Genomic DNA, 16,377 nt, shown 5'->3' on the forward strand with positions numbered 1-16,377 from the left:
GACAGACGAACTTTTGTTTACCGCTTCGATTTGGTGTGAGCGGTCGACCGTCGGTGAATGTCCGAGGGGAGGGTTGGGGTAGATAAAGATGGCTTTGAAAGAGGCAGAAACGGACAGATCTGGATTCCGCATCGCTACAGAGTGTAGCTTTACTTTAGTGACTCGGCGTGCCTGCCGCGTTGTCGTGCTGTCATTCCACCATTGCAACCGATAACGACGGCCAGCACCACGTGACCGTCAGCCAGGTACAACAGCCGACCTGCCTAATAGTTGCTACTGCTATTATTAGCCGAATTCATTCGAAAGCTTATTGCCGTTGTTCCTCGTTACTGCCTCTAACACAGTATTCTCACCAATGCGGGTTCCTATAGAAAAGTAGAGGCCAATGCAAACTGCATGTGAAACTGAACACTTCACAAGCTTATTGGCAGCAAAAATCAGCCTAGATTTCTTCTTCGTCAACTACATCTCGATCACTTACGGCCAACTCCATCCAAGAATGAATCTCCTATTTTACGCTATGTCAAACTATGTGTTCGTACCTACAGCTCGCTTTTCACGCTATTGGGGCATGGTATTTCACTCTTAAATATAGCGAAGCAACTAAATCTCAATAAGGGAAGGATAGGGAATTCGAACAGAGGTTAGGGGAAAGGACAGAAGGAAGGGGGAGGAGGTGCGGGAGAAATTGTGAGATGAAAATAAGAGAGAAATAGAGGCCGTGACAAAGAGAACGTGCGCGTGTTAGCAAAAAAAAGATTGTGGAAGTATAGTTTGTTGGCTGAGATGCCTCTTTTTATACACAGTCAAGCGACTAACCCCGCTTTATTAGACAAAGAAATAAAATCAAATCCGCGGGGTGTGATCACAATACTGTCATCGTTCTCTACAAGACAATTTAAGTAGACGTAGGGATAGCGCAAAAGAATAACCTCTCTCATGGACTTCGTTAGGAAAATGAGAAAAGGGATGATGCTGATGGGAACCCGGTATACGGGAATCGATATATTGGATCCAGCATTCAAAAAACAAAAATACTCGCTCCTTATTGGGATTTAGTCCTCGCATAAGCCACAACAAAAACAAACCCTTTTCTCCTCATTCGATTTTATTTGTTAAGGAAATAGTTACAAGTATATCTGGTATGGGCTTCTGCTTTTGCACTTCTTGTAAATAATAGCCTACACCACTTTTCTTACCCAACATGCATCTATCGAAACATCGTTCAATTTCATGTGATTCATACCCGCACACACTCCGTGTGGCAACGGAATAATTTTAATGACGACATTAAAAAGCGCCGGCTTAATTATAATAAAACCACGAGTACCTTGTTTAGCCAACGCCCAGTAATTTTTCAAAGTTATAAAAAACGACCTCGGCTTTAGTGCTTCGTAATGACGTAACTATTATCTTATAATACATTCATCCAAAAAGTTTTCGAATTAATCTCCACTACATTGAAAATCATGACTGTCTAAACAGCATCTACATATGAAATGAAAGATATTGTATTAGAAATAATACGTTGCAGAAGTAATCAGTTGCATACATATCAAGCCAAGAGCTTAAGCTTAACTCAAAAGAAATCAAACCCAGTTACATTGCAGCGTTTTTTTTTCTCTAAGATGCTAAAACTTACGATTGAAAATGAAGTGAGTTTCCTACGAAAGTGTGGAAATATGGAAAGTACTAGACAGTTATTGTAGCAAAATCGGTCTGAAATCTCTTTTAATCAACCTTCACATCAGTGACATTCAGAGTCGTATAATGCTCGAATAACATTGTGCTATAATCGTATGATAACGTGATTCGTAAGATGTCGGTACCGAGACTCTGAGAATATCTGAACAGATGTTATGTTCACAGGACAGCATTTGTCTTCTTCAAAGGTTCGCATCTGTTCCGTGGCCGTAGTGTGGGTGATCGGTATAGCAATGTCAGCTATGCCCACTGAATCTGCTCATTGAAACCGCCTTTATGCCCTTGGGCGTTTCACCTGCTATCCCTTCGTTTAGACTTCTGAATTAAGTGATGAGGTCGTGCTTATCACTTCCGAGTTTTCAAGGGAAGACATCTAGGTTAAGCCGGGTGCTCGCTACAAAATGAGCTGCGACGAATTCCTCTGAGGAATTTTCATCGTAGTTCGACCATGATGCTATTAGTACACTAATAGCAAATAAGGCCAGAAATCTTTGCTAAATACTATCTCAAATAGTTTTGTATCTAAATTGTGACATCGGCCTGTCTAAATAAAATGTTTTACTAACTTTATGCTAATGGTAAATTGCTGACACTAGCGATATTTTTCAGTGTCTCTCGTTTCTACAAAAAACAGTCGGTTAAATTAGTAGGTTGAGTATGACGTAGCGGTGACTAAAAATCGTTAGTGTACGTTTCGTCCCTAGTGGTTTGTTTTTTGCTTTTTAGAACCATGAAACAGCGAATCAGGTGGAAAAAATCCATACGCGACGAATGATGAACGCCGGTTTGCGGTTGTGAACTAAAATTGTAAGCTGACACAATATACACGTGTATCCGGCAATCGAGAAACTCAATTTTTCTACAGTAATGACATTGGTGCAAATAATTTCTTCGTAGAAGTTTATTTCAGTTCCTTGGCTAACGAGAGTGAATATATATATGGATATATACTGATGAAAAACAATGCAACAACGGCATATATATATATATATATATATATATATATATATATATATATATATATGCGTTACAAAGTTCTTAAAGTTCGAACTGAAATAAATCTCTATAAAGAAATTTGCACGTATGTCATTAGCATAGAGAAACTGAGTTTTTCGATTGCCGGATATGTATGTACATTGTTGCCTCTAGTCGTCGTTCACAGCGATAAACCAGCGTTCAGCATTCCATCACGTGTTTTTTTCCACCTGATTAATCGTTCCATAGCTATATAAAGCAAAAAACCTGGACCACTACATTGTCTGTTATTAGCGACCGCGCTGAAACACTAAATCTGAAAGTGACTGAGCGATCTGATCAGACTCTACCGAAATATTTATGATATATTTTATTGTTGTTTAGCGTGTTTTTCCCTTCTCGAATTGAGGCTGATGAACCGACAAGCTGGTGTAAATGATGGTGGTGGCGTTAGGTGTCATTGCTGTTGAGGATGATGATGTCTTTCCTCTTGACCTCGCCCGCCAACTAATCCCACGTACTTCTCTTCAACTCGCCTGTCAATAGCAGCTTAAGGCAGCGATTAGTTGTGCGACCTGCAAGGCTTTCAGTGGAATTAATGGGTGGGATATGGCCAGTGCCGCACGAACATTGTCCCTGAAGTATGGCTTGGACCCTATTTACGGCCAGTTAAAGGGGTAGATATAACTAGAGTTTGGAGTACCATAACGCACCAGCTCGCTTTTCTTTGCCTCTTCATTCGAGCAAACGCTTGAAGGCCTTGCGTTTACGATGCGCGATAGAAGAAAGGTATTCGCAGGACATTTGCAGAAGCATCGTAAAAGATTATTGGTGAAGCTGCGATGAAAGACAATGTAAGCAGGAGCGCAATGCAGATGAGCTGGGTAATTGTCTAGGTGATAAACGGCAAGAGGCCATTAGAGAGAAAGCAAACTGCCCAAATCATTTGCTAAGATTTGGGACGCATCATCAGTGAGAATACAAATCACCAAATATTAGCACACTACTCTTGCGGGGCAGGCCACCTTCTAGCTCTCTGGTCCTAAACAATACATTCTCCATTTGCGAGAGATTTGTTATATAAGCGTCGATGGGCATCTGATCAAACAAGTTGTAGTTTTTTTTATAGGCTATGCCGGTTATGTTACAGGGTATTCATTTTCATTGATCTCCAATGTTCTGTTATAAAAATACTTATGAGGTGTGTTGAAGCTGTTGACGGAAGCCTGGCATTTATTCTAAGTCTAACCCCACTTAAACTAGAAAACTAATACTTCAGCAATAGATATGGACAAAGTAATACATGCAAATTATCTATACAATAAAAATGATGCAACTAGTGGTAACTTCTACAATCAAATAAACAATAAAAGTACAGCAGTTATTGTCTATTACGGTTTATTATTAAACGGTATTAGGTTACTCTCACATACAGTGTTCTGCAAGCTTCACATGAAGACGCAAGAAAATGATAGAAATAATTGTATAGCAACAAAAGGAAGAAATTTGTTCCAGTTGAATTCACATAATTTATAGTGGGTTCAATAACTTCAGTTGGTTCCCGCATTACAGTCTACAAAAGTAGAATGTGCAGCGTTAAATGTTTAATTTTTCGTTCTTTATTTCTACAGCAACAAAAGTGAATACTAGATAAACATAAATACGAATGGTGCCTGCAGCTCAAAACAGGTTATTGTGGTTCTGGCATTATCGGATCACAGTCCGCCAGATCATTTCCGCTTTTCTTTACTGACTTATCTGTATTCAACCAACATAACGAACGTCTAAGTTCCGCCGTTACGCGGCGCTTAACTTTCATGGAATTCTATCCCTCCTAATGTAACTCATAAAAAGCGTATGCTGCAAAAATCACCGAGCGTCTGCCGTCGAACCGTACGATGCCCATATTGTTGCTACTCCGTTTGATGAAGCCGAGCGAGTACTGATGACTCCTCAAAAAGCGAGTCGGTCTGGCAGGTCGATCCATTACTAGACGATGATAGTGAGGCTGATCATGATAATCTGACCCGCTAAAAAGACAAATTTGCATCGACGTCCGCTTGTTTCGACCTGTCTGCCTTCAACGAAGGCTGCGGTGAGTTTGCTTTCACCGATCCAATCGTCACTACTTGTAGCCGTTCTTATGGTGAAGGTTTGCTCAATAGTTCGGATTGTGTTACGCCATGCTACTGTTAGTCGAATTCGAGTCGAAGTTGAACATGTCTTAGAACGAACGTGCCGAATAATAAGAAACCAAGGTATTTACGTTCGACACTAAAGTGTCTTTAACGTTAGCGTTGCGTGAAACCTTCCCTCAAATGAACAAATGATGTATACAAAAGCTTTTACTGTCTGACCTGCAACATGCACGCCCTTCCACGCCTACTCTTTCCTACTTAGGATATTAAGCATCGATTATAAAGACCATCAATTGACATAACATCGTCCCCTGACACTCAAACCCCGATTATAGATAGACTGTGCGCCAAACCAGACAGTAATGAAGCTGTGACCCTAAATCAGGAGGAGGGATCTGTGTAAATCTCAGCACGCCAATCACACTTCGCATTTGGAAGAAATAAGATGAGCACTCGCTTTTTTGCGACGATTGTTTACTCTGTATGCCTGTGTTCGCCAATGACATCGAAGGTTAAGGACTGCTTTGATTTTATCGACACTGAGCAAAACCGCTAAAAGTTCATGGACGATGAATATACCGAGAAAGATTCGTCTCTCGATGAAACTGGATAACACGTTTGTCGTCCATTTCATGACTGAATAGAGGTTGCGATGCTCCGTTTGTATCTGCTTGGCATGTGTTAGGTACCGCAAACCATAACAGCGAATTACAAGCGACCTCAATACCATTAAATCTGTGTGACGATAGTTAAGTTTTGAAATTCTAAATCTTGTTAGGCTGTATTCTTCAGACGAGCATATTTTTGCCATGGCGTCTCTGATTTGATCGAATGATAGAAGGGGCAGCGCTAGCTTCCACAAAACAACCAGTATATTTGAAACATGGAGTGTGTCTTGCGACGCGCTCAAATGAATCTGCACATGATTAAATTAAAGTGTAAAACGTGCAATAGAAAACAAAGTCATAACGGAAATTACCCTTTTATATTACAAACTCGGCGTGAATGCACTGCAGTATGATGTTAACTCCGCGGCCGTGGCGGCTATCATTCTAATTTTTAATCACAGACCTATTTAGTGTGAACGACGTGACATGTTTAAAACTGGATGCTGATATCGCCAAATCGGAACGACAACAGAGAAAGCCTTACTGCGTCGAAACTGGACTCTAGAATGAACGATGAGCCGTCAACAGCAATAGACGGCAGAAGACTCAATAGTGCGGCTGCTGCTACAAAGGCCCATAACCGTGACAAGGATATAGTAATAATAAATAATGCGTAAAGCGGTTGTGGCATTGCCGTGACAGCGCCATCAATCTGAGGCACCTATCAAGATAACTAGTGTACTGTCCGGCAACAAACAATCAGATTGAGTTTCTGTTTCTTTTTACTCGCTAACTAAGTCTAGTACAGCTCATTTCATTTGGACTATAAAAATAACGATTGGAACAGACGAAGTTTGAAACACCGACAAGGCACCTATACTGGAAAAAACCAATAGATATTATGCTATGTAATCGAGATGAGCGATTTAGTTCACTTAGATGCAATAATATGCACAGCAAGGAAGACCAAAAATGATGAAAGGCTGACGATGATAACGCTAAAACAACGAGGAATTAATGGGACCACTCTCTGATATTGCATTTTCTGCATGCATATGAGATCGGCGTGACTTCGATGAATATAAGCAACGCGGTCGAATCATTAAGGGCGATTACGAAGCGCTATGGTAGCAATAGCTGAGTTTCTATATCGACTTAGGTAACCAATGTAACTGATAGCGATTCTAGCGAAGTCTGCTGTTTTGACCGTACGGGAGGCCAAAATCATCATTGCTATGTAGAGGTTCAAGCAAGAAACTACAGCAGCGGCAGCAACAGTAGCGACGACAACAACGACACCAGCAGCAGCATCAGTTCGAAAGATCATATGGCCCAGGAGTAAGAAAGAGGGTGGGACAGCAGGAGGGAGTACGCGGCGTTGCCGTCTCATCTCCGTGAGGCCGCGTCGCTGCTTCTCCCGGACAACTCCTCCTTGGCGAAAGAAGGAGAAAGTGGAAGAAAACGAGGAGTAGGAGAGCGGCAGATGTCGAATGGTGATGCCATGCGGGCGGTAAGCACTACGGCAGCAATTCAACCCGAGTCGCAGCAGTTATTCGCCCAGCACAGCAGCTCACCAGCGAGTAGACAAAGCCGCTCGGCCGCCTGAACAGCCTGAGCGGCAGCCGAGTAAGAAGCTACAACGCTAAGCCCAGCATGCGCCAAAACACATCTCTCTAGCAGCGGTTGCTGGTCGCTGAACGCATCTCCAGAGAAAACATTCATAGGAACATCACAACAGCAGCAGCAGCATCGATATCGCCTTGGAATAAGATACCTAACCTTTAAGCCCGGTCAGATAGCAGGCTTCGTTACGCCGATTCACTATATAAGCCAGCTTCATAAGACCAGCCTCTAAGTCTGCCGTTACTTTAACTACGGTATCATAGTAACGTTACAATGATCACTACACAAATATTGAGCATTTACTGACTGTAACGATAACACTAGCGCCAACTTAGAATGGATCACTAAGTATTTTAACAACATGTTTTTCTTAAACAACAACAAGCTCTGATAGAGATTATTTTATTGTTCGAGTAATAATGTGGCGTTACATCTGACCATATATATTATGTGCAGGCCGACGGTGAAGCACATTCTAACGAATACCAAAATGCTCACGCTGACAGTGTCAGTAAAAGCGCTCTGTTTCCGCAAACATTTAAAAAGAGAACGACCCTTATTTATCTATCTATCTATATACTGTCGAGATGTATGAATACAATGATGAAACTAAGTTTGAACATAATCTAATGTTAGGTATGTAAGCATCAGAAGGATAAAGTGTACATACCCTGGGGACATTGTTATCATTGATGTCCCAATCTTGATGATTTAACACACCGTGGTGCAGTACGGTTGGAGCGGGAGGTGTAAATTGACTGGACGGTCTTAACTTGCTGTTGGGGGAATTTCCAGAGCAGGAATCCAGGAGCGACGCGAAACTCGACTCGGCCAACGTAGGTGAGCAGCTCTTGGCCATGAGGCCCCGCTCGCGTTCCGGCAGATCCGGAGAGCCCAGGCCAGCCTGGACCATGGCCGAAACCTGAACACCGGGGGCAAACAACCTTGAACCTGTGATAGTAACTTCTTCGGATGGGATAAAGTGGTCTCGGAGCTTCAGACAAGGCTCTTTGGGGGCTATTATCGTTTGCCCCCAAATGGCCGTGCAGCTTCAATAAGGCAAGACAGAAACAACCTTACCCACAGTTCCAGTCAATTTCAACATTTGCAGCTTCAGATCTAAACGCGCACTACAGCTTCGAGAAGATATTGGACTGTCATCAGTCTTCACATCCCCATCATTATATGAAGAATTCTCTAAACAAATTATTTAATATAGAGGATCATCCACCTTATTTACCAGACTGCGCAATGGTGAAATCAGGCGCCGCCGTCAATCGTAGAGCACTGACTGAAAACGAACAACAAATAGACCGGCAATTTGAAAAAAATAAATGTTAATTAATTTCGAAATGATATGCTTGATGTAGGCGTTTTAATCATTTTTAGATAGTTGCATTTTGATGCAGAGATTTTAAAAGCGGATTCATCAAAAGTAATATTGAGGTTCTAAGGCTCTGTCGAATTCAAAATCCTTCATTCAAAATATTCAAAATTCTAACCTCTTTTGTGGCCAGTTTTACTGAGCTAAAGCCCAGAACTATTTTAAGCCTGAAAACGATGTGTGAATAAAAAGTCGAAATTGCGATGACATAGTGTAAGCATTATGGTGCTGGATAGATGTACCTGCTGTGTTTGGATTATAATTCAACGCTCTTTTTATTAAACCGGCATTTCGTTTTTATGTGCATCACGTTTATTGTCATATAAAGATACGCTGGGGTTATTTCGCCAATATTGAATACAACATTGTTCATTTTAACAGAAATCCGACACACGGTTGGTAGTATCCGTCTGACAATAAGATACGCGTCTGATTTTGATCCATTTGACGTCGGCCGGAGCTCGACTCGATATACGTACAAGCACGTTTGTTAGACGATGTTGGTCGGCAACTTGTTCTTACAAAGGCTCACGAACAGAGTCAACGCGGAGGCCAGTTATTCTAATAAGCCAGCACGGCCGCTCCGGCGTTCAAAACTTGGCCGAAGGCCCACTTCAAGCCGGAAAAAGACTGAACTAATTGCATTAATTATGTAAAGGGCTCCAATAGGCTCTAGTGAGCCCGCGACGTCATGAAAAGCGGAGAGCATAGAAAAAAATATTTGCCAATCATTTTCCATGAAAAATGTGTCATTAAGTTTTTGACCTAAGTACAAGAGTTTGCTTGATTTAGTTAACCTAGTTGCGCTTCATTTGCATATATGTTTTATGCAATGATATTTAGATTATCCAAAAATAATCACCACAGTGGTAACCTAGAGAATATATATGAACTTGCATTAACGATTCCGTAGTAATTTGTGTATGACTTTTGAAAAATGTACTTGCACAGTTCCATTGGAATAGATAGTTTACAGATAATTACACAAATTGCAGTGACGTTACGCAGCGTACGCAATATTAGTCTATATAAATGTGAGTGTATGCGCGCTAAAACTTGGTATTTTCGTGATCTACATAAAGAACGAGATTATGAGTGTGAGATTACAGCTAGCTGGTGACTGGGAATCGTGCGTTTCACATAACGAAAATGACCAACATGGAAGGTGGCTGAGATATAGTACAACAGTAACCAAATCGAATAAATGCAAGATAAAATATTACGAATATTTTGCGTAATGCTACTGCGTGACAACTGGACCTTTCGATCCCTGTGACCTGCTTGGGTATCGAAGCCAAGATATGATTTACGTTAAGACACAATTTTGGATTATATGGATAATGCAAATATATGTACGTAGTAATGTCGAACAGAAACGCTTCTCTAGTTTCTTTGTTACAGCTGTATATCTTACATGCGAGAATTTCTAGTTCGCTGTCTGAATCGTTGTACACTTTGTAGCATCTAATAGCCACATGTTTAGGCTAAGGGCAATATAATATTTCTACAATTGGAGATTTTTGAAAATAGCATGGCGCAACAATGAGTTAAAAACAACATTAAAATCTTTCACTAAAACAAGGTAAACCTCTCAGGAAACCTCTTGGTGGCTACAAAATATAACACAATAACTAATACTAATGAGAATTGATCCATACTGATAGTGAACCTTTTTGCTATTCGTATATTCCAAACAATTCTAGAAGTAAGCCCAAAATGACTGACAAGAAATGAATGAACTTGAAAGGACTAGCTTTTTACACAACATACCTGAAAATGGAAATGTTAGAGTCTGGTAAGTTACCTAATGCTACTAAGTTGTTCCTAATGTTCGTCTTCTAAAGTGATCTGTTGCTCCGTTACTTTATGCACACTATACCCATTTAGCATTGAAGTGCATCTAGCTGTTGCTACTGTGCTCACATAGACTTAGGCTGAATGCTAGCGGCTGCCCGCTTACGCTTTGTCGGGTTTCAAGCTACTCCATCACCCGGGTGGCCGTCAAAAAAGAGCTAACAGCTGCCACTTTATTAAGGCAGACAGGCAGTAGCTACCAATGTGCGTAACGATATATACCAGTAAGATATGTACTCAACATGCACCGCTCGAATACATAGCACATGTGATTACAGAGCTTCCTGCGAATTGGCAACCAACTGTACTATTATTTATCTAGTAGGAACCTGGCTGATGATAAATTTATATCACATAATTAAAAATGAATAGAAAATAAATAATCGCACTAAAATACAGAATACAGATTCGCTAGATCGCTAGAGGGAAATGTTTAACTATATTTATGACCAATTTTGATCACCGCTGAGTATATGAACTTTTTCGAGAGGTCGACAAGTTATTAGTTCTTGACAGAACGCCAAGCTACTTTACAACTATTCTACTGAGAAGTTACTCGATTCGTTTTTATTTGACCTATCAGCGTCTGTCATGTAAAAAGAGCTATTGAGGGGCTAAAGATTCGAATATGGTTTAATATATGATCCCTCCAGTTCGAAAGTTTAAAAGACTCCGAATTTTCCAGCTATGTTAAGTTAGCCTATAGGGGGGCATATCGGCAAAATAGTGCTCGAACTTTGTTGCAGCTATGGCAGGGTAAGCATAGCGATGGACTCACAACAATGGGAGGTTCGATTCCACAGAAGTACCGTGATTCCACATATTGAGTTTTTGCTCTTCGTTCACCGTGGGATAACGTTTAATTAAGCTCTAAGACACAATATATCTGAAATAAACCTCTTAGTGCAAAGCACTTAACGTATCGAGATTGAATGGTTTCAACTTTTACGACAAAAAGTCTTCTTTCATCAGACTAGCTGCTGAAAAGAACCGCTCTGTTTTGTCGTAGTATGTTAATGAAACATCTTGGCTAGTGACCTAAAATGTCACTTACCAAAACATACAACCTGGAAATAATGTTCACTGCAAAAAATTCGATCAAAAACATTCGATAAAAAATTCTACTACGAAATGGCATGTTTCTAATAACACATTTAACAGCTCTGACCAATTCTAATCATAGCCACTTTATAATAGGAGGGTCTATATATTTGCAATGCAGAATATTGCACAAAGCTTACAATCTGCTTTATTACCTATTATCAGGGAGCTTTTGAGAATTCCAAGGAGCGCTCTCATACTACAACGCGGACGATCCACAATAAATAGATAGCTTATTAACACATATTAACACATGTACTTAAAACACATATTTAATGATACTAATATTTTAACTCACACTGTTAAGACCACTGGTAACACGCCTGTTGCTGTTTATCGCACAGTTTATGAGAATTTCAAGTTATCTGGTTACATTATTGAAGTTAGGCAGATGCTTTGTAAGGAGGCGAAAGTTAAGAAATTGTTGCTGATCCACTCTTTAAAGATATATGAGCTATTGAGCATCGCTGATGCAAGAGTCACTAAGAAAGAAAACTGTTGCTTTGCTTAATACGTTAAGGATGTATTTATTTTTGTTAAGACTAATTTTTTTATGCATGGTGATGCCCTCTAAAAAAAATGAAGCAGTGAAAACAGCATGAAGTTGCACTGCCTTGGAAAGCCAAACTGTTAGAAAATAAGTATAATGTAATACAATATACACTGTGACGAAACCGCAATTTACAATGCATGGAGCAAAATACCATCCAGCTTGTGTCAAGACTAATTATACACGTAAATGCGTAATTATGTTGAAAACTGTCTCTATGATGATTCATATGTTTGGACAAATTGACAGCTTAGAATCGAATTCACTGTATCACAGACCTAGAAAAGAAAGTTTTGCAAATAACTTATAAAACATTTTGAGTCCACAACGAATCACAGTTATAGTAAACAAACACATTTGTTTAGGTGATCCCTCGCGTAAGAACTTTTTGCTTTTTTCGAATGGACGTTTTTATTTCGATGCGACCTTTTAGCAAACCACTCCAAAATATGCTCAGATTGGGCACATCTACTGTAGATATACGGTACCACCATTTACATTTATGAATTTATGTAAGCTGGTAAAACCATATTTAAGACTCGCATAAACTCTGCATGGGTCTTTGTTCTTTCCAAAAATTCATTCGTATACGTTTAGCGCGAGTGCTTCTTCGATATTATTGAGGGGCTAATGTATGAGCAAACGTTGCTGCACATCGTCATTGCAGATTTGAAGTGGTTAAAGAATATGACGAAAGAGAGCAACAGTACCGTTTGTTGTTATTAAGCTTCACCACAGAAACAGTCTACTTTTTTGTAATAATACCTCAACTCAGTAAGTGCGTGCGAACATAATAACCTTCAAATAAAAAAATTAACCTTCAACATTCCGAGCGTTATTTGCGATCTAGTGACGCTTTATAGGGGGCTGTACAGCATAAAATAAATACAGCACATAACGTTCGTTGAGAAATTTGAACATAATAGAATAATTGTCACGAGATAACGTAATCGGCTTAGCGACAAACTTCCGCTTTATTTGGACCGTTAATTATGCTAAGCATCATACCAGCGAAACTTATTCATGAAGCTACTTTGCATAACGCGGATTGGTTGCTAATTCAATCTCAACTCATGGTAGTAACTAGAGCTGGGTCGGATGCTTTTTAAGCTATTTACGACGCAGCATTAACTGAACAAGCACATTTGAGTTTCGCAAGGAGAGCAAGGTGGCGAACAAACCCTTTATTGGCTCTTAGTTATATCTGCTACAAACTGGAAAGACGAAATGTTTACTCTCCAAGCAAGTATGAAGGTCAGCAATGGCAAACTCAAAATTTAAGTAAATAAATATATACAAATAATTTCAGATTCTATAGTGTGAGGTGTTTATCTAATGAATAAAATAAATGAACATTTGAATCTAAGGTAAACTAGATTAAAACTGAAGTAAACTTCGCCTGGTGCGCATAGACGTATACCAACTGAAACCAGGCACGAATAAGGTCCGGACATCAACACTGTTCCAAAAGCTTTCCATACTCCAGGTGGTAATTGGTTCCCTTGGCAACAGACATACTACAATTTCGACGTGTTGACTTGAAGTGATAGACGGAAATAGAAACGGATTTTTGGTTTGAGCTCACTGACGAGACGCATACGGCGCAATGTGCGTGAAATTTAGCAAGCATAAAGCATTCTCTACTATTAATAACAGTGTATAACTATATACTGTTATATATACTATATATATAATAATAAGAAAGAGCGAAAGGAAAAGTAGAACGTAAACCCCTCACTAAAAGATTCGAACACCAGCTGACGCAAAAGTAACAGTCGCAAATATTGGAACTAGGAGCCCTAAACAATACGACTTACGAGTTTTAAGAAAAATTGTTTACAATTATGCTTGTGTTACGCGTTAAACGTGTTGACCCATGTGTGGTCCCATAATACCATTAGCAGCTTCACACCAAACAGTAGAGATTAACCTTGTTTATCAAGTTGATAGTTACACGCTTCTGGAAAAAGCCGCATTATTAGATTATTGTATCAGTTTGATTACGATAATATATTTTTTCCGCAAAAACTTTGCAATACAAATAACAGGAATCGAGCTCTTTAACGGCGATATCAAGCGATCACCCCCGTCGCTTGTACCGTCTAAACCAAAGTCCAAAGGTTAAAACGTAACAATAATTAACGCTCAACGCTAATAATAACTGTTTGTGCGACTATTATTGTGAATAACGCTAAAGGAAAATCATGTTTAAGCATTCGTATTGCTGTTATAAATTTCTTACGAAAAAAATCCGCTCTTTGTTCGAAAACTTCCGTACAAACATTATGAATAAATTAAGTATACAAAAATTGGAATTCAAGATTATTAACCTAAAAATAAACCTTCAAAAAAAACCTAATAGCATAATTTTTAACTGACCCTAAAAGGAAGCCAAACAGTTACTTTACTAAAAATGCTCATTCTGCAGCCATTTAATTTTATGCTATATAAAACTTTTGAATTATAATATCGTATAATAAGCACTTCGGGACCCGCGTAACCAAACGGATGTCCATGAAAACGTAACAGTCCTAGTGTACAGGCAAAGATTAAAATTTTGCGACACATTGTACTTTGAATATGGTCCTGCATATTTCGAATACTGGGTGGTAATGAAAACGTTATCCAGAAAAGATACCGTTATTTTTATGCTTCTCGTTTAGATCGCTTAACACCTTGATATATCTTCATGTGGTAGAGCAGCCGTTAAAAAATCTGATGTCTGGATGAGACGCCAAAGCTTTCTTAATCGAGAAAAAAGCTCTAAGCGCCTTCAACATTATTTATTCGCTTGTAGAATGTAGAATAATGCGAACTTCCTTTAAATAACGTTACAGCTGGTGAAATACACCCCGTACTCATCAAATTTTCAAATAGATAACTTCAACATATTTTCGAGCCCACCTTATATTATAATTTCGAAAAATTACTACAAGATATTTCGAATTAAGCTTTAAGTCCAGTTTCGACATTACCGTTGACAGGCTCGCAGTTACCAAACCTACTAACGCGTACGGCTACGGTTAACTTTCGATTAACACTTCAAAATTCATTTTTTAACATTGTTTACAAAACAATAATGAAACAAGTCATTTTTGCCTGCGTTTAAATTTGTGCAATGAATCGGACTATTGATTTAGATCGAACTCCACTTATAAGTAATTTTTGCACTTCAGAATATGAATGTTTATTTTCTAATGTAAGCATCTAACGCAAATATTCAAGGATGCGTCGGTGTGTACAAATACATAAAATCTATGCTAATATATCTTACAGTAAAAGTAACTTATAGATGAGTACATGTCTTTTGATAACTGTATTTCGTTCAAAAATCATCTCATCCTGCAGGCAAATGTTTGCGTTGTGTGCATTGATTCAACCATCATTCATTATTGATTTTGATGATTTTTTTCGAGGTCATATATGCTCGAATACATCACTACTTAGATCGCAAATAATCCTTAAGAGTGTTAAATATGCTAACAAACTTACACTGGAATGTTGCATTTGCAACGTACAATAACGCTAATTAGAGACTTGTTAAATGCGGCAAATGGCGTAACTGTAGTCCGGTAAAGCAATGCGTTTTTGATGGAGTTCTAAGGACGTCACTGTTTTCAGGTCACAATACAGACTGTTGTAATCATCCTTAAAAAGAATTTACCCAAAACGGATTTTCAATTTCGTCGTAATGGTATGAAACTTGATGTCCCTATTACACAGCTATTTGAATTATTTGCTACCAGTTTTCAACCATATATGGATGACTGGCAGTCAACACATGTCTTACCTAAAAATATCCAGCCCAGGTATAGTTACGGCTTCTTGATGATGATCTTTAGAGAAGTTTGAGCTAAGCATAATTCCTCGTTCTTGTTGATCGTTTTACCCACTAGCACATAGTATTTCAACACTTCACGAACTTCACTGCTGTCACGTGCTTCAGATAATAGTCACTAACGTGTGTTACGTGTTGGGCACATTTTTCATTCTTCTCAAGCTACTCAATAGAGTGACAAGCTTGGAAACTTGGCTTCCACTCCTTGAGAGAACACTAACTGACTACGCAAGGCAAGCTTTGCGCGATCCGTAGGTATTGCTTTCCATTGGCGTGAACAACTCTGTTTGTCGATTGCTGAACCGGCTGAGGATTATTAGTTCGGTGCCTGATCCTCTTCTCGAATCTTTTGATGTTCCTCTTCTCTGATCTGTTCAACGGAGCTGCCTCCTCTCAGTTGTTGTCGATGGTCGTAGCGCACGATAGGCGCGGATGCTCAGAGGGCGGTCGCTAGCGGTGCTCGTCCGCCCTTACATGCGAGCCGGCCCCGTGAGGCGGGGCCTAAATAGGAGGAGCATTAAAACATTCGTGGTGAGTGGAGTGGACAGCAGGAAAGATATAGCGACAATACAAAACAAAACAAGAAGAGACGAACCGGAGCA

General features: G+C 39.5%; 1 protein-coding gene across 4 annotated transcripts in view; it reads right to left on the reverse strand.

Annotated features, from left to right (window-relative positions):
• The window catches only part of LOC111263358 (uncharacterized), a 49,364-nt gene extending 33,207 nt beyond the window's left edge, over positions 1-16,157 (reverse strand). For 2 of the 4 annotated variants that reach the window (XM_022838361.2, XM_022838362.2), the window contains exons 1-2: positions 15,728-16,157; positions 7,719-8,339 (exon numbers count right to left, since the gene is read on the reverse strand). In XM_022838361.2, the coding sequence (XP_022694096.1) occupies positions 7,719-7,961 (243 nt within the window). In that variant the 5' untranslated portion in view covers positions 7,962-8,339; positions 15,728-16,157. The remainder of the gene's footprint in view (positions 1-7,718; positions 8,340-15,727) is intronic. The other 2 variants (XM_022838360.2, XM_086969565.1) reach the window with 1 other exon arrangement.
• Between the last annotated feature and the right edge of the window lie 220 nt (positions 16,158-16,377).

The sequence above is a fragment of the Varroa jacobsoni genome, unplaced genomic scaffold (genome assembly GCF_002532875.2).
Source record: "Varroa jacobsoni isolate VJ856 unplaced genomic scaffold, vjacob_1.0 scaffold_759, whole genome shotgun sequence".
Lineage (NCBI taxonomy): Eukaryota > Metazoa > Arthropoda > Arachnida > Mesostigmata > Varroidae > Varroa > Varroa jacobsoni.